At 45.5% G+C, this 18,867-nt stretch overlaps 2 protein-coding genes across 2 annotated transcripts; both read right to left on the bottom strand.

The window, feature by feature from the left end:
- On the bottom strand, window positions 1-9,774 carry LOC129854059 (adhesion G-protein coupled receptor G2-like). Its single transcript, XM_055920685.1, has 14 exons — window positions 9,657-9,774; window positions 8,730-8,963; window positions 8,366-8,540; window positions 8,129-8,279; window positions 7,498-7,620; window positions 7,215-7,334; window positions 6,266-6,305; window positions 5,969-6,084; window positions 5,754-5,872; window positions 5,270-5,538; window positions 5,065-5,170; window positions 4,530-4,819; window positions 3,916-4,300; window positions 1-238 (listed from the first exon to the last, which is right to left on the bottom strand). Exons 1-13 carry the CDS (start codon window positions 9,772-9,774, stop codon window positions 4,155-4,157), a joined length of 2,007 nt encoding a protein of 668 aa, XP_055776660.1. The 3' UTR covers window positions 1-238; window positions 3,916-4,154.
- LOC129854060 (adhesion G-protein coupled receptor G5-like) lies at window positions 9,386-18,865 on the bottom strand. The gene is made up of 13 exons (XM_055920686.1): window positions 18,411-18,865; window positions 15,901-16,779; window positions 15,598-15,676; window positions 15,317-15,458; window positions 14,646-14,771; window positions 14,407-14,526; window positions 14,263-14,308; window positions 14,043-14,137; window positions 13,757-13,872; window positions 13,335-13,603; window positions 13,043-13,145; window positions 12,525-12,805; window positions 9,386-10,903 (listed from the first exon to the last, which is right to left on the bottom strand). The coding sequence occupies exons 2-13, from the start codon at window positions 16,031-16,033 to the stop codon at window positions 10,806-10,808; spliced, it is 1,608 nt and encodes a 535-aa protein (XP_055776661.1). The 5' UTR covers window positions 16,034-16,779; window positions 18,411-18,865; the 3' UTR covers window positions 9,386-10,805.
- Between the last annotated feature and the right edge of the window lie 2 nt (window positions 18,866-18,867).

Genomic DNA, 18,867 nt, shown 5'->3' on the forward strand with positions numbered 1-18,867 from the left:
CAGGAATGCGTAATAGTTTTTTTATTCAGCCCCAAATTACCAAACAAACACGTAACAAAGACACAGGGTTGAAACCCAAACAAAAGAGCGAGGAGTACCTCGAATAAATAACACACGCGCACAATGATTAACACACGGGACGAGACCCGTATTCTGCGCAATCCACAAGGGCGCGAAAGCCCAAAACACACAGCACAGGTACTCACACGCACCAACGGACATTGTAACAATAATCAACCTGTCACGTTCCTGACCTGTTTTCCTTTGTTTTGTATTCATTTTAGTTGGTCAGGGCGTGAGTTGGGTGGGTTTGTCTATGTTTGTATTTCTATGTGGGGTTTTGTGTTCGGCCTGGTATGATTCTCAATTAGAGACAGGTGTGTATTGTTTGTCTCTAATTGAGAGTCATACAAAGGCAGCCAGGGTTTCACTGGTGTTTTGTGGGTGTTTGTTCCTGTGTCCTCACAGGACAGTTGAAGGTTAGTCACATTTGTTGTTTTGTAGTTTTGTAGTGTATTGTTTTGCTGTTTTCATTAAAAGATGGCTTATTTCCCTCAATCCGCATCTTGGTCCTATCCATGCTCCTCCTCGTTTGAGGAGGAGAACAACATTGACTGCCTTTACAGAAACACCCACCACAACAGGACCAAGCGGATTGAGGAGAGAGAGAAAGAACTAAGGCACTGGACACAGGAGGAATGGTCTTGGGAGATCATGGACGGAAAGGGACCCTGGGGAAGGGTTGGAGAGAATCGCCGCTCTCGGGAGGTGAAGAAGGCAGCCACAGCCCAGGAGCGGTGGATTGAGGAGGCAGCACGTATGAGAGGCTGGAAGCCCGAGAGGCTCACCCAAGAATTTCTTGGGGGGGGGGCTAAAGGGGAGTGTGGCGAAGCCGGGTTGGATACCTGAGCCAACTCCCCGGGCTTGCCGTGGAGTAAGAGGGCGTCGTACTGGTCAGACACCGTGTTATGCGGTAAAGCGCACGGTGTCCCCAGTACGCGTGCTTAGCCCAGTGCGGGCTATTCCACCTTGCCGCACTGGGAGGGCTAGGTTGGGCATCGAGCCGAGTGCCATGAAGCCGGCCCAACGTATCTGGTCTCCAGTACGTCTCCTCGGGCCGGTGTACATGGCACCAGCCTTACAGGTGGTGTCCCCGGTTCGCCTGCATAGCCCAGTGCGGGCTATTCCACCTCGCCGCACTGGCAGGGCTACGGGGTCCATTCAACCTGGTAAGGTTGGGGAGGCTCGGTGCTCAAGAGCACGTGTCCTCCTTCACGGTCCGGTATATCCGGCGCCACCTTCCCACCCCAGCTCAGTACCACCAGTGCCTACACCACGCACCAGGCTTCCAGTGCATCTCCAGAGCCCTGTTCCTCTTCCACGTACTCTCCCTATGGTGCGTGTCTCCAGCCCGGTGCCTCCAGTTCCGGCACCACGCACCAAGCCTCCTGTGCGTCTCCAGAGCCCTGGACGCACTGTTCCTTCTCCCCGCACTCGCCCTGAGGTGCGTGCCCTCAGCCCGGTACCTCCAGTTCCGGTACCACGCACCAGGCCTAGAGTGCGCCACGAGAGTCCAGTGTGCCCTGTTCCTGTTCCCCGCACTCGCCCTGAGGTGCGTGCCCTCAGCCCGGTACCTCCAGTTCCGGTACCACGCACCAGGCCTATAGTGCGTCTCAGCCGGCCAGAGTCTGCCGTCTGCCCAGCGGTGCCTGAACGGCCCGTCTGCCCAGCTCCGTCTGAGCCATCTGTCTGCCCAGCGCCGTCTGAGCCATCTGTCTGCCCAGCGCCGTCTGAGCCATCTGTCTGCCCAGCGCCGTCTGAGCCATCTGTCTGCCCAGCGCCGTCTGAGCCATCTGTCTGCCCAGCGCCGTCTGAGCCATCTGTCTGCCCAGCGCCGTCTGAGCCATCTGTCTGCCCAGCGCCGTCTGAGCCATCTGTCTGCCCAGCGCCGTCTGAGCCATCTGTCTGCCCAGCGCCGTCTGAGCCATCTGTCTGCCCAGCGCCGTCTGAGCCATCTGTCTGCCCAGCGCCGTCTGAGCCATCTGTCTGCCCAGCGCCGTCTGAGCCATCTGTCTGCCCAGCACCGTCTGAGCCATCTGTCTGCCCAGCGCCGTCTGAGCCATCTGTCTGCCCAGCGCCGTCTGAGCCATCTGTCTGCCCAGCGCCGTCTGAGCCATCTGTCTGCCCAGCGCCGTCTGAGCCATCTGTCTGCCCAGCGCCATCTGAGCCAGCCGTCTGCCACGAGCCATTAGAGCCGCCCGTCTGTCAGGAGCCGCTAGAGCCGCCCGTCTGTCAGGAGCCGCTAGAGCCGCCCGTCTGTCAGGAGCCGCCAGAGACGCCCGCCAGTCAGGAGCCGCCAGAGACGCCCGCCAGTCAGGAGCCGCCAGAGACGCCCGCCAGTCAGGAGCCGCCAGAGACGCCCGCCAGTCAGGAGCCGCCAGAGACGCCCGCCAGTCAGGAGACGCCCGCCAGTCAGGACCCGCCAGAGACGCCCGCCAGTCAGGAGCCGCCAGAGACGCCCGCCAGTCAGGAGCCGCCAGAGACGCCCGCCAGTCAGGAGCCGCCAGAGACGCCCGCCAGTCAGGAGCCGCCAGAGACGCCCGCCAGTCAGGAGCCGCCAGAGACGCCCGCCAGTCAGGAGCCGCCAGAGACGCCCGCCAGTCAGGAGCCGCCAGAGACGCCCGCCAGTCAGGAGCCGCCAGAGACGCCCGCCAGTCAGGAGCCGCCAGAGACGCCCGCCAGTCAGGAGCTGCCAGAGACGCCCGCCAGTCAGGAGCTGCCCGCCAGTCAGGAGCTGCCCGCCAGTCAGGAGCTGCCCGCCAGTCAGGAGCTGCCCGCCAGTCAGGAGCTGCCCGCCAGTCAGGAGCTGCCCGCCAGTCAGGAGCTGCCCTACAGTCAGGAGCTGCCCTACAGTCAGGAGCTGCCCTACAGTCAGGAGCTGCCACTCAGCCAGGACCTGCCGGAGTCCCTCAGCCAGGACCTGCCGGAGTCCCTCAGCCAGGACCTGCCGGAGTCCCTCAGCCAGGACCTGCCGGAGTCCCTCAGCCAGGACCTGCCGGAGTCCCTCAGCCAGGACCTGCCGGAGTCCCTCAGCCAGGACCTGCCGGAGTCCCTCAGCCAGGACCTGCCGGAGTCCCTCAGCCAGGACCTGCCGGAGTCCCTCAGCCAGGACCTGCCGGAGTCCCTCAGCCAGGACCTGCCGGAGTCCCTCAGCCAGGACCTGCCGGAGTCCCTCAGCCAGGACCTGCCGGAGTCCCTCAGCCAGGACCTGCCGCCCCTTGTCCCGGTGCCGCCCCTTGTCCCGGTGCCGCCCCTTGTCCCGGTGCCGCCCCTTGTCCCGGTGCTGCCCCTTCATTTAGGTGGGGTTAGTGGGAGGGTGGTCATTGGGAGGGGGATAAAGAAGCGGGGATTGATTATGGTGGGGTGGGGACCTCGTCCACCGCCAGAGCCGCCACCGTGGACAGACGCCCACCCAGACCCTCCCCTAGACTTTGTGCTGGTGCGCCCGGAGTTCGCACCTTAAGGGGGGGTTCTGTCACATTCCTGACCTGTTTTCCTTTGTTTTGTATTCATTTTAGTTGGTCAGGGCGTGAGTTGGGTGGGTTTGTCTATGTTTGTATTTCTATGTGGGGTTTTGTGTTCGGCCTGGTATGATTCTCAATTAGAGACAGGTGTGTATTGTTTGTCTCTAATTGAGAGTCATACAAAGGCAGCCAGGGTTTCACTGGTGTTTTGTGGGTGTTTGTTCCTGTGTCCTCACAGGACAGTTGAAGGTTAGTCACATTTGTTGTTTTGTAGTGTATTGTTTTGCTGTTTTCATTAAAAGATGGCTTATTTCCCTCAATCCGCGTCTTGGTCCTATCCATGCTCCTCCTCGTTTGAGGAGGAGAACAACATTGACTGCCTTTACACAACCCCACCATGGTGAACAAAGGGCACATATATACAAATACAATCAGTGGGAATAGGGGCCAGGTGTGCGCAATGAAATTCCAGAGGGATCCGTGACAATACATCAACACAACCGGTGTAGAAACCATAACTCAATTTGAAAGAGAAAGAAAGAGACAATGCATATGCCATTAGACACAAAGCCAAAACTCCCCTTGCCATCTAAGAAGATATGGGTGATCTCCATTGTGGACAGACATTGTTTACTGGTAGAGGTTGTTGCTAGGGAACATCTCCTCCTTGGGTTTGGCTGTAGAGGTGTTCAGAGCTGCTGATGTGCTCTTGGTATTCGCTGCCAGCTCCCTGTCTTTCCTGGCAGTGCCACAGATCCATAGGAATATAAAGAATCCTTAGAGAGAGAAACACAGACAGATCATCACTCAGACTCCACCCACACAGGTGCTCAATAATAGGTGCTTTCAAACTATTCAAGATCATAGGGCCACATTCTCTCTACCTGACACTCCTCTCCCTTTGTACATAATCTTATTTGATCTCCATTCTCTTCCCTTCCACCCCTCTACATCAGCTTTACTATCTCTTTCTGTCCCTGTCTTTCGTGATGTTCCCTGTGTCACCTTGGAGGGAGTTGAAAATGCTGAACAGGTAGAGGATGGGAAGGTTGACATAGCCGTAGCTGAGGAAGGCCAGGCCCCAGGTGATACCCAGCAGGCAGGTCAGACCCAGGACGGTGCCAATGTCCTTCCAGGCCAGGCTTGCCTTCCCAGGCTTGCCCTTACTGCCACAGCGCTGCAGCTGGCAGATCCGGGTGGTCACCGTTAACAGAATGCCAGAGTTAAGGACAAAGATGATGGTGAAGTAGGCCAGGTTCATACTGTAGAAGAAGGGGATGTCCATGATCCAGCAGCTGGGGTGGGGAGAGAGCGTTGGTTAAAATGCAGTGACGCAGTGATTAAACTGTGATTCTATTGGACAAACTGCATCTGGTCTTTACCAAACACATAGTCACATTCACCTTGTCCTCCACATTCACTTATTGATCTCCACATGGAACGTTCATTAGGAACATAAATATGCTGTACATTGGGCCACCCCTGAAATTGTCCTGATAAAAAGTGAACATTCAAAAAGAGAAAGATAACATTTACTCACATTGTATTTGTCCGGTTAGTGTCTGCCATAGTCATTTCTGTAGGTCCATATAATGGTTTGATATCCTTGACTGCCAATGAAACTCCCACAATGATACCGGGGAGTCCTGAACAGTGCACACACAGGATGAGTGTTCCATGTCCGCAAACTCTTGTTCCACTGTATCTCTCACCTGAAAGAGCATGTTAATAACTGATTCACTTACCCCAGCCAATGGCAGACAGCTTGGCCATATAGTGTCGGTAGTAAGTGTTGAACACCTTGACCAGGAGGAGATACAGGTGGACAGCTTCAATGGCCATCCAGGTGAAACAGCTGAGGAGGCTGTAGTGAATGGCCGCCGCAATGAAGATACACACGCCCCTGATGCCCAGACTGGCCCCCCACTCGTTGAGCAGGAAAGAGGTGTTGAGCAGGAACAAAGCCCCGCTCAGTGACACGTGGATGCTGTTGGCGTTGTCCACCCTGGAGTTCCTAAAGTAAGGGTACGACCGTATCAGACAACTGATAAAACAGCGTGGATAGATGACTAGTACGGGCGCAGTCATCTATACAGACGCAGGGATGACCACACGGGCCATGCTGAAATAGACACAGGGTGAAACATACAGCGGAAGAGATCCAATTCAAAATTGAGAACGAAGGGAAAAGTGGGCAGGCGGCATTTTGGTGAGGCGGGGGTCGCATACGTGGTAATGACGTAGGTGAGGAAGGATACGGCGGTGAAGAAGGCAGACAAGCCACAGCCAATGTAGCTGATGTAAGACAAGACCCGCCAGTGCACACCGTCAATAGATAGGTCGGCGATCTGGAGGGGATAAGAACGGATAAGGAATGGCGACTATCACCAGAGGACATTTGTGAGAGGATGATGTAGATGAATGGATGGATATAAATTGCTCACCAGCAGCACGGCAAACGGCGTGGCGTGGTTACAGATGCACTCCACCACGCTGTCGTTGATCTTAGTAACGCATCCGTCCGTTTTCCAAAAGACAGTGTCTGGGAGGTTTATGTCCCCTGTTTGGAAGAGAGTGCCCTTTTTTAGTCACTCACAAATGCAGTCAGTACGTGTACAGCTTATATTGCCATATAAGGCAACAACAAAATGTTATGCAAAGCACTGTGGTATGCAATGGACTGTAGTTTTATGTAAACACAGTTACTGTAGGCCTACATACTGTAACAGAAATCAACCCACCATAGTCATTGAAATATTGACATGACAGGCTGTAATTCACCTGTAGAGAAAAAAAACACTGATACGGTAATGCATGAATTGAATCAACTGTAAACTACAGTGAGCTACAAAATGATTGGGCCAGTAACACATGTGTTGTTGTTTTGGCTCTATACCCCAGCATTTTGGATGTGATGACTATGAGGTTCAAATGCAGACTGTCCGCTTTCATTTGAGGGTATTTTGATCCATATCGGGTGAACCGTTTATAACACTAATAAGGACGAGTTACAGATGCACTAATATCATACCCCCAAGACATGCTAAACTCTCACCATTACAATAACAGGGGAGGTTAGCATATTTGTGGGGGGAATGAGACTTGTGCGTCTGTAACTTTCTCACTCAACATTATTCACGATTCATTCAGGACTATCCGTAATCATGGTAGCATCCACATTAATGTGTTAAAGTGTTAAGAAACATATTATATTGTTATTTACAATAAAAGTGACTCCAGAATGAAATAATACATTATTTACCATTCATTTATATTGGGCACAAAGTAATCTGAAACACAACCAAAACAAACAAGAAATGCATCCAACAAGTTTGTAGATTCACAAGCTTGACGTAATAATTGCGTGCTAGGAATATGGGACCAAATACTAAATATTTTGACTACTTTAATACACATATAAATGAATGAGTCCCAATACCTTTGGTACGCTAAAATGGAGCGACTATATACAAAAAGGCCTGTAATTTCTAAACAGTTCACCCGATATGGATGAAAATACTTGAAAATGAAGGCTGACAGTATGAACTTTAACCTCATAGTCATTGGCTCTGTACTCATTTTCCTGGAGTCCAGATCCAAAACAACCAAGAATGTGTCACTGTCCCAAAACATTTGTATGTCACAATTACAGGAACATCCTAAATCTTATGACGACAATTTACAATTTACTGGTATTATAGGGTCAAACAATTTGAACTTCATCTTCAGTGGAGTGATCAAGTTCTCAAGTTGTCTGCCGCCATCCACCTCTATCCGTATGACCATGGTTCTCACGAGTTCCTCTTTAAACTGGATAGAAGAGGGTGATAATGACATGGAGGATTATGAGGGTTGCGATATCATGAAAGCCCAGTCCATCAAATCACAAAATGTTTGATTTACTTTAATTTATTGAATTGGAAGAATGATTAAATTTAATTATAGAATAGATGCACAATATGAGAAGTCCTACCAAGAACTGATTGGGTGATTTATAGGTGACCACGCCCACTCTCCTCTTTTCCTCTGGGATGTTCTGGAGTGCATCAATAGGGATCCATGTTTCCGGAATGTAAGAGTTGTTCTCAGAGAGGAGCTGAATGATTTCAGTGAGAAAGGAAAATACCTAGCTGACACACTATACTCATTATCATTATTGCTTCTTTAATCTTTAATCAGAACAACAGTTTTCAGCTGTGCTCACATAATTGCAAAAGGGTTTTCTAATGATCAATTAGCCTTTTATAATAATAAACTTGGATTAGCTAACACAACGTGCCATTGGAACACAGGAGAGATGGTTGCTGATAATGGTCCTCTGTACACCTATGTAGATATTCCATAAAAAATCATCAGTTTCCAGCTACAATAGTCATTTACAATATTAACAATGTCTACACTGTATTTCTGATCAATTTGATGTTATTTTAATGGACAAAAAATGAGCTTTTCTTTAAAAAACAAGGACATTTCTAAGTGACCCCAAACTTTTGAAAGGTAGTGTATACATTTGGCATTTACACATGTTCTATAGGTTGGGTGCCTCTCTGACCTCAATCTGAGACAAGATGCCCAAACACAAACCCAGATAACAGCAACCCTACCTCTGGTGCTTTTATTTTCACCATCTTGTCATCAGCACTGGTTAGGTTGGTCAGGTTGAACACAGTCAGAGCCAGATCACTGAGGTCGTAGTACAAAGGCTCTCCAGGGATTGAGATGTTTATCATGTTGTGTACCAGGCCCCGTTCAACGCTGCAAGTACAGCACAGAGACAGGGCAGGTTATCAAAGTTACGTCTCTGTCAGAAGTCAATGGGAACAGGTTGGCGGGTTACTTACCCAATAAACATCATCCTTATGGTCTGATTATTTTCAAAGAGGTTTGCACACATATTTCGCATGTTCAGGACCCTTTTAAGATCCTTTGGACCCTCACTGGGATGGCCTTGTATCTCTCTCATCAGGGCAGTGATTTCTGGCCCAGTACACTTGGTGACCTCACACGTGGATGAAGCTGAGGGACAACAACAAAAAAGAGCCGTTGTACTAGCGTTACAGGTCAGTAGGGGTTATTACTGTCATTTTGTTATGAATATTTAACACCTCTGACATCACAGAGGAATCACAGCGGCAGTTTCACGTTTCATTCAGAATTTTTGAGCTGACGAATAGACAAAAAAAAGATTTAGGTTTATTTGCTCACCTATGTTGAAGATCAACTTGCTGGTTGAGTTCTCGACTACAGAAATATTCACCGTCTGACACTCAGTGAGGTTAATTGAGGTCATATTCATTGGGGTGCACTCAACATAGCTTTCAATGCACCAAAAGCATTTCAGATTTTCCTCAGCTTTATCGTTGATGGTGATAGTCTCGTTTAGCATGTTTATTGTCATTGAAATCTCCCCATTTGTGGTGTTTAAATAAAAGGTATCATCTATGAAAATTAAATAGCAAAAGATAAACAACGCTACCGTGCATAAAGTTATTATTATTTGGGTGATACCCCACAATTGAATTTATGAGTTACAACAACCATGAATGGGGTTATTTACAGCTTTTTGCCTAATAATTACAACAGCATAAAATAATGCGCCAATTGTACCAATATCAATCCAAATCAAGTGTACTTAAGTCCTCCATATCAATTGGGGAGGACGGCATCGTGGTAATGGCTGGAGCTGAATGAGTGGAATGGTATCAGATACATCAAACACATGGAAACCATGTGTTTCCATGTGTTTGATGCCATTCCATTTGCTCTGTTCCACCCATTATTATGAGCCGTCCTCCCCACAGCAGCCTCCACTGATTTGGTCCCACAGTGCATTAAAATGAAACACAGTTTGAGCTCATTAATCAAATCAAATCAAATTGTATTTGTCACATGCGCCGAATACAACAGGTGTAAGACCTGTAAGACAGTGAAATGCTTACTTACAAGCCCTAACAAACAATGCAGTTTTTAATAATAATTTTAAAAAAGACCTACAAAAATATAAGAATAAGAAATAAAAGTAACAAATAAGTAAAGGGCAGCAGTAAAATAACAATAGCGAGGCTATATACAGGGGGTACCGGTACAGAGTCAGTGTGCGGGAGGCACCGGTTAGTCGAGGTGTGCTAGTACCTGAATTTGAGCAATTCATAGCCAGTGTTCCAGATATCAGTAGGAGTAGATGCAGAGGAAACATTGTGGCTGTTTTAAGGGTAGAACAGTACAATATATGAATGACAAAAACATACATTACAAAGCAATCCTTATTTCCAACATTCTGTCATAGCCCTTACCACTCATTCAACATTACACTCAGTAAAGTGCACTATACAGCCTGAGAATTTCATTTCAGCTTGACACCTAGGCGAACACTACTTAATGCCACGACGTATACCTAACACATTCTGTTTGTTTTCAACAATGTTTCAGCACTAACAAAACCTAGCCATGCGTTCTGGTTATCAACACAGTGATGTCTGCTTATTCCCAGACATATCATTCTGCCATCACTCAGGTAAGATAATGACACAACATTATCAACACAATAGCTGAACTTTACAATGACAAAATAGGATGGAATCATATTCCTGACACACAAACACATACACTTACTTACATGCTAGGAGTTGATTTCACTCACATTTGATGTCCTTGTGGGGTGAGCAAATGATCTGTGAAACCGCTGTGTGCTTTGTAGACATAATTATTGAACACAGTAAACTCCCATCCAATTTGTATTTCCAACTGTGCCGTTAACAAACGTCTATTCTAATGTTTGGAGCTGTTTTTTTTTCATGACTGTGCATAGTCAAATTTTATAACTGCAACATTTTAATATGTAACCTTTAGAGGAACCTGATGGCATTGCATTTGTTTTATGCAAATCTAGTCTGAACTTCAGCTTGCTCGAGCGAAGCATCAATGAATAGGCTACAGTTCTGCTTAGGTTCAACTTATTTATCTTCTGTTGCAGGTTAATCAACTAGTGAGGGATAGGATCTCACCACATTACATCAGATCCTGTTGGCTGACATGATTTATAATTGAACAAACCACATATGAAAAGAGTTCTGAAAACACCTTCCTTCATTCCATAACTAAACAATCGCAAAAAGAAAAAAGAACAATATGACATGCTATTGTATTGGCAAAAAACAAGTGGGTGGTTTGTAGACATTTTCGAAGGAACCTGGTGTATTCTCAAAAGACAAAATCTCAATAAAGTTTGAAATGAACATCGATAACAACAGTGCTGGATTGGTTGACAACAGACTTTTGTCCTCAGGCAGATCTGGTATTGGTAATTTGAGTGTCACTGCCAGGTTGGCTGTCCTCAGTCTTCCATTTGAACACACAAAACCAGAGGAAGATGAAAAAACCTACAAAAGAAGATGAGACATATTACCCTTCGAGACAGAACTTCATTACAGTATTCAGTCAACCTCTCACAACACACACAATATATTCCAAATGTCAATACTTATTCAAAGTTGGCATTTTCTGTAAAAAGCTGTTCAGCACTGGAAACAACTTCCAGAAGGTTTAACATGTGTTGCTAGTGTTGGTGCGTTCACAAAAAAAGATACCCTGGAACAGCAGGGTATGAACCTTTTTTTGTTGCTGTTTGTATAATGTGGTTGTTTGTATTTTATGCACGTATTTTATACGATGTGATTTTTATTTTTCCCAATTAGGCCTATTCTACTTTTTTATTCCTATTATTTTTTACTTCTTACTACTATTATTTTAAAGAGCCACTGAACACGCTGATTGGCGCATGTGTTTTTCTGTTGCTCATTAAAAAAAACTAGATTTCAGTCTTGGAGGTGTTTCCTGACTGATCCCACATTTGGTTAATGTTTGTCCACCATGAGTCACTGTAGACGCTCTAGCCTATTTCACTTCCTCAAAATCCCCAGAAAGAATCTAAGATAAGTCAAGAAATCGGTAACTAATTTTGACGCTTTTGCAGAGGATGTTTTAGTTGTGCAATTTTATATCTAACTAAGGTGTTTGGTGCAGTATTTCTCAAGTAAAAACATGTCAGAGCTGCTGGGCAGGTCTGTCTCACTGTCTATGCTACTGGATCGAGCAATCACCACAGCTGTTCACCCCATGTTAGTGGGCAAATGGACATCATTAAACCAAAACTCAACCTTCATTTATCCGTCGTGACGCACAGATGTTCCAAACTCAGTTTTAGACGAGACTGACTTTATGAGACTTTTTCTTTTGAGACTAGAATAAATGTTTTTGGCTCATATCGATGCCACTGTTTTCAAAGGAATTCATCGCTTTTTAAAGGCAGTCGCTCTTTAAGACACATCTAGGGACTGGATTTGAAATAAGAAATATGTGGAATGTTGTGATGCTAAATGATTTTATCTATCTGCCCAGGGACTACAGATAAAAACTAGCCAGCTAAATTTGGCACATTTCCAAAAATGTTAATCGATGTGTATTGTTTCAGTTTGTTTTCAGCAAAAAATGCATAGAGTAAGTCAATGTGAAGATAGGCTCCCGAGTGGCGCAGCGGTCTAAGGCACTGCATCTCAGTGCTAGAGTTGTCACTACAGACACCCTGGTTTGACTCCAGGCTGTATCACAACCGGCTGTGATTGTGAGTACCATAGGGCGACGCACAATTGGCCCAGCGTAGTCCGGGTTTGGCCGGTGAGGCTGTCATTGTAAATAACAATTTGTTCTTAAATGACTTGCCTAGTTAAGTAAAGGATAAATAAAGTAGAGGAGATTATCCTGTATGTTGACCTACTGGTCATTCTTGCATTACTCCACAGTTGTTATGATGTTAATGTTCCTAAGACAAGGAAACAATATTATGTTTAACCCTTCACCTACATAGCACACTGGTTGCAGACACACGATGGCAGTAAAGTTTGTTTTTTTGCATCAAAATGAAGTACCATTAGGTTACTACTAAATAATGAACACAGTCAGTTTGACCTGCGTCCATAAATGAGTCATGATAATGACTCTTACCTTGTAGAGAGTTGAGAACACAGAAAAGGTAGAGGCCAGGCGTGGTAAGCTGGCCGAAGGAGAAGAAGATGATGCCCCAGGTGATGCCCAGCAGACAGGTGATGCCCAGCACAGTGCAGGTGTCCCTCCGGGCCCTACCCTTCTCCCTTGACGTCTGCTCAGTGCGCAGAGACATGAGGCGCCTCATAGTCACAGCCAGCATACCGAGGTTAAACACAAACACCAGGCCAAACAGACCCACCGTGGTCACCAGCTTCATCACATCATTAGAGAGGTAACACCTAGTTAGGCGAGTTAGAGAAGGGGTAGGGAGAGGGAGAGTCAGATAGACAGATAGACAGAGAGCGAGAGAGAGAGAGAGGGAGAGAGAGAGAGAGAGAGAGAGGAGAACCTCTTAACCTCTATGGGGGGTCCTCATATTTCAATACAGACTCTAATAATAAAATGTGACAAGAGGTTTTGGGGTTTAAACATAGCAGCCACAAGGGTCAGTCCTTTCAGAAGTACAACAGTCTTACATCTCCACAGCTGTGCCATTGGTCTTAGAGGGATGAAGAGTCACACGGCTGTATGTGTCTTTGTCAATGATAGCAATCACGATGACAATGACAGCAGGGAATCCTGAAACAAAATGAGACATTAGGCTATCTATTATACTGTATGCCCGCTCGGATCAACAAAACTCAGAGGACAGACAGAAGGTTGGCCCATCACCCATGCCTCTTTTAAAAGATCCATTTTGTTTTGTTTTTGTTTTGCTTACTGTTTACAGTCATACGACCAGTTTCAGGTTGTAAAGTGCAATCTCACCCCATCCTACCAGGCTCAGTTTGAGCAGGTATCTCCTGACATAGATGTTGAAGACACGGACCAGCAACAGGTAAAGGTGGAAGCCTTCGATTGCTGTCCATGTGAAGGTGGCCAGTAGAGAGTAATGCAGAAGGACAGCAACATAGATACATGGCCCTGAGGAGGATAATGCTGCTACCTGCTGGCTGGGCAGGAAGTGCAGGTTGAGGAGGATCAGGGCCACAGACAGGTTGATATGCACCTTCAGGGAGATGTCTGTGCCTTTACCTCTGAACAATGGAATAGAGAGAAAGCGTGTGGTGAAAACAAGGTCAGTTGCTATAAAATGTTACATCTTGATGTCACTTTCTGATGATGTCAAACTTATGACAAACCAGCGGTTCCTGTGAAGAGCTGACCATGATGCCCAGAGAGTGACATACCTTTGAGTGGCGTACAGAACGATTGTGACCACCAGGAAGAACAGCGACAGACTGCAGCCAATCAGAGTGATGTAGCTTAGGATCTTCTGATCGCTTTCAGAGATGGAGGGAGACACCTAAACACAGGAAAACACAACTAATGCTAAAGTGTATTTTTGTAGATGGGTATACTTTACTGACTTTGTTTTTATTCTCTTCCATTTGACTTTAAATCGTTTTTAAAAGGTGTGCTTATGCTGTGATAAGGAAACGAAGGAAGCACTGTGGTAGTTGTGAAGTTGCCTACCATCAGCACAGCAAAGTATGTGAGGTGGTCACATGAGCACACCACACGGCCCTCGTCTCTCTTCCACTCTGTGGTGCAGCCATCCCGGTAGAACTCTAAACATTCATTTGTACAGAGAAAACGCAGTAATGCGACATCACATGAATTGATACCTCATGGGTATTACAAGTTTCATAACAGTATTATAATCCGTATTGTAACATTTCATATTGGCACTTACTATTGGTTGAAAAATTGAAGAATTGACAAGATGGTTGTTTGTCAGCCTATGAAAAAAACCACACAAATGACACATCTAAGTTTATATTCTTGCCCACTAGTCATAGAACTGGTGCAGGTAGCAGAGAGATGATATTGCACTCACCTGACTTTCCAATGTGGGGCGCTGTAGAGGCACGGAGAAGTTGACCTTGTCCCTCAGACCTGACACTCTCTTCTTGCTTACAGCCAGACCTACTATTCGGCCATCAAGAATCCCCAATTGCTAGAGGAACATTTAAAAATATGGCTTAACTGAAATAATTAAGCAAGGTACTAAAAATCCACACAGGAACACACACGCACGCATGCATGCACGCACGCACCACACACACACACACCTACCCCATATTTTTCTGGTGAGGTAATCATGCAGAAGACAATGGTATTGTTCTCGTTGGTTTTCAAGAGCTCTTTGGGCAGGTGGACCTTGACCGTAGTGTTGGCCACATGGTCACTGTCTGATGTTACCTAGGTAACAGTACCATCAGGGATAATGACACCAAGGATAATGATCAGGCAGAGTTCACTATTGCTGTAAAATGATGTCCTGATGTCATCCCCATCTCAAATCACCCTCCCACCCCAAATATCATACCTCGAATATACCATTTGCATTTCCATTCAAATGATCTATTTGCATGTGATGCAGGTTGGATGTTTATTGGGATGAATCTTGTCATGGAGGCGGAGCTGAGCAGTTTCCACAAGATGGGCCCGCCACATAATCAAAATTGTCTGTATCGTAAAATGTTACTTGATAACAAACAAAAAAAATTGGACTTAAATTAAGGTTAGGGTTAGGCATAAGGTTAGCAGTGTGGTTAAGGTTAGGGTTAAGATTAGGGTTAAGTTTAAAATCAGATGTTTTGACTTTGTGGCCAGTGACTACTCTGCAGAGCTGCCTCCAGGACAAGATTCATCCCATTCCCAATAAATGCCAAACTGTACGTAGTTTACAGAAGACTGTGTGTCAACTTCCTCAAGCATTTAATCGTAGGTCACTGTCATCTTACCCGTTCCTGGCTGGCAGATATATTAAGCCCAGTAAAGTTGTCCTCGGCCCTGAATATGTGGGCCACAAGCCTCTCAACAATGATTGAAGTCGTCTTATTCAAAGCTGTATTTTCAAGAAACATTTCTAGTTTCTCCACAGATCTGCGAGGAAAGCACAGACAAACAGAATACATATTCCTTGAGGTTTGGCAAACATACAAATGTCAATACCAGATTTGGAGTGTATGAAATGTATATGATATATAATCTATATTATCTTGCAAAATAATTTGATGCATACTTAACAATAGTGCTGAGGTTCTCCGTCTTAAACTGCTCATTGACAACTTCCATCCAGCATCTTGCACCATCCACATCGACTACAGACGGAACGTAAGATAGAACTGTACTAACAAACAATACGATTCATGAAACATCTGAGTCCTTATATTTTGTTTCAAATAAAATGTACATTTGATGCAAACTCAGGAAATCAAAGTGCTAAAAGTAGGCAACAGAATATCAGTAAGATAATAATCAAGTTCATGACAATTTCACTTTTTAAGTCAGAAGGTTAACTCGTATTTTTTTTTTTTTCATCTACCTTGAGTGTAGTTGGAGCACGAATATTTGGTTCCTTCGTTCATAGAGAGACCTCCTGTGAGCAGAACCATGATGTAAAACAACCTGGACTTCATCCTAATTGGGTAAAAGTCAAACACGAGGTGGAAAGACATCCCTTACTCCATTATTCTGACTGTTTATCTGATATCACATAATCGTTGAGTCAATCATCCAGGTGCTGCAATCCCCAGATATTCTATCTCCACTTCACACTGTCTCTGTAGTGCACCAACAGAGTAGCCAATGTTTTAAGGACCTATGATCCAGTGTAAATGCTCAGTCACAAAATGTTTGTTTACCTTTAACATCAGAAACACAAATTTTAATAAAAACAAATTCAATCTCATTGCCTACGCATTTTTTGATGTGACCTAGTAAAGAGGAAATGCTGCTATCATTTTGCAAAGAACCCACCCACATGAGCCTGTCACCACTGAATACTGGTTGGATATGCTGAAATTTATTTTTTTTAAATGTATACAATTATGATTATTGTAGAAATACATATTTGGATGTAGTAATAACAATATGTCTCAAAGTCAAAGTAGAACTCACCTATCAACCTGGGAAGTCAAGGTTCAGGGTAAAATGTTTTCAATATTATTAGAACAGAACTTGGGTCCTAACGACGGAACTCAAAGAGGCGCAGAGGATGTCAGAGCGGTTATATGCATTCTAAGGAAGTAATGTGTGTGCAAATAGAATTTACAGGGGAAGTACATGCAGTACATGACAGATACTGTGTTACACAGTTTGCCTCTGTTGTTTCAACCTATACCCTTACTGTACACTTACCTGTGGGTTGACGTTGTGCCATCACTGTCATGTGGTCTACGAGGCACGGGAAACGCCAAACAAACTTAAACAAAGGGAAATTAGTTTGAGTGATTAGAGGACTAAACCACTGGAGAGATATTATGTTTTCCAAGAAAATGACCTGCCCTTTCACTTTATTGAGGCTCAATACAAAATCCTGTAATGCGTTTTGGCTCGCATTGGTCATTGCAAAAGGCTTTGGCTGACTTGTAAGTGTGAATGCTCACTTAGGGGCGGACGAAAAGAAATCCTTCTATGACAGTGAATTTGATCATCGCCATCATCACCATCACAGCCACAGAGTCTACATTTTACACTGCTAACCAACCAGCAAAAACCTCTCCAATGCATAACATGTCTACCTACGACACAAGACAGCCAACGCAGATGATGCCGAGCCATCACTCATGGATACTACCGTCCAATGGCACAGGTTACATCTGACAGAAAACATATATTTAAAAAAGGTATATACATAACATCTGACTAAAATCAATGTCAGTAGAGGGCACCCAAAGATAAGAAAATCTCTCTCAACTCTACTGAAGCCGTTTTCAAGGTAGAGTTACATGGCCGCATTTACCAAGTGTCTCAGAGTAGGAGTACTGATCTAGCATCAGGTGGTCTCTGTCCATAATAATCAAATGAATGACGATCTAAAAGGCTAAGCTGAACCTCTATCAGCACTCCTACTCTGAGAGGCTTGATTAATACAGACCCTATCGTATCAGTGACAGAAACACGGTCCTAGTCCTACCCAGTAGCCATACATACCCAGGGCAAAGCTGTGCCCATTCATTCTACATACATTCCAGCCACATCTTTGTTTTGTCACTTAGTCCACTCTGGACACCGCTTTATCAATCAGCCGGTTTAGCGGCTGGCTGGACACATGGTCGCAGTTGTAAATGAGAACTTGTTCTCAACTGGCCTACCTGGTTAAATAAAGGTGAAATAAAAAAGGAAATAGAAAATACAAAATGGAACAGGAGGCCCACGTTCTCAGGTGGTGGTGGTGCATATGCAAACCAAAGACATAGAGGTCCTAGATTGCTTCCTACGATTCTACACATCTTGCCATGGGGCAGAGAGAAAAATATGCAGTTCTATAGCTAACCTCATGCTATTCTACACATTTTGCCATGAGGCTGAGAGAAAATGTTGCAGTTTTACAGCTGATGTCCTGCACTTCTAAGCTGCGGGGATGTGTGGTACGCCAGCGAGCTTCAAATGTGATGACACTTTGCCTGTGTACTCTGTGGCGAGGCTGAGTTAATATCCAATAAAGGTGAACTTCCTGTTATTAGGCAGTTGAGGATATAACCAGCCAGGCGCTGTAGAACAGATGATAGACACATAAGAAGGTCACAAGTCATTGATAGTACAAGTATTCAAAATCCCCCTCCTTTGATCTCACTTGATAACCAAATGCAAAAGCTGTTCACCTAATCAGATTGTGCCTCCTTTGTTGGAAAGCACCCTTACTCGTGGAGAGGAGGCATTGGGCTGCTTACTGAGGTATGTCTCCCCTTCCTGTGGAGGGGACTGCTCCATTGACCCTACAGGTATGTCTGTCCCCAGCTGCCATTAGGCAGGTGTCAGGACAGGACATAGGTTAGACATTGAAGTTGGCTGAATGTGACAGAACTAATGAGAGGGCGGATATACACTCACCTGTCTCTTTCCAGCTGTTGGCACACATTTCCTCTGCTACTGGCTTGTTGTTGACAACCACGAGTGCTCTGCCTGGCTGCTGCTAGTCCTTTCCCGAGGCATTCTATTGAGGGATAGACTATCAATAAATAAGATATTTAATGAGAGAGGGACAACACCAAAAATCATTAAGTAGGCCTACTAAGGTGTTATCTCGTTCACCAAGATCCTTCTGTCAATGGCAATTAGCCTAGGGAGTTGAATTGAAGTTTTTGAGCTGCCAGGCAGTAGACCTACAATATAATCATTTTCAGGGCTAGGCTATTTGTTATTTCCAACTATGAACCAGAATGAATTCAGCCAATAACAATATTAATAGGATGTTTTGTGAAACCTCTGAAAACGTAAACGACATCAAAATACTCATTCGTAGCCTATACGAGCTCGATAGCATCCAAAGGGGTGGGGGGCTACATCC

The sequence above is a fragment of the Salvelinus fontinalis genome, chromosome 4 (assembly GCF_029448725.1).
Source record: "Salvelinus fontinalis isolate EN_2023a chromosome 4, ASM2944872v1, whole genome shotgun sequence".
Taxonomy (NCBI): domain Eukaryota; kingdom Metazoa; phylum Chordata; class Actinopteri; order Salmoniformes; family Salmonidae; genus Salvelinus; species Salvelinus fontinalis.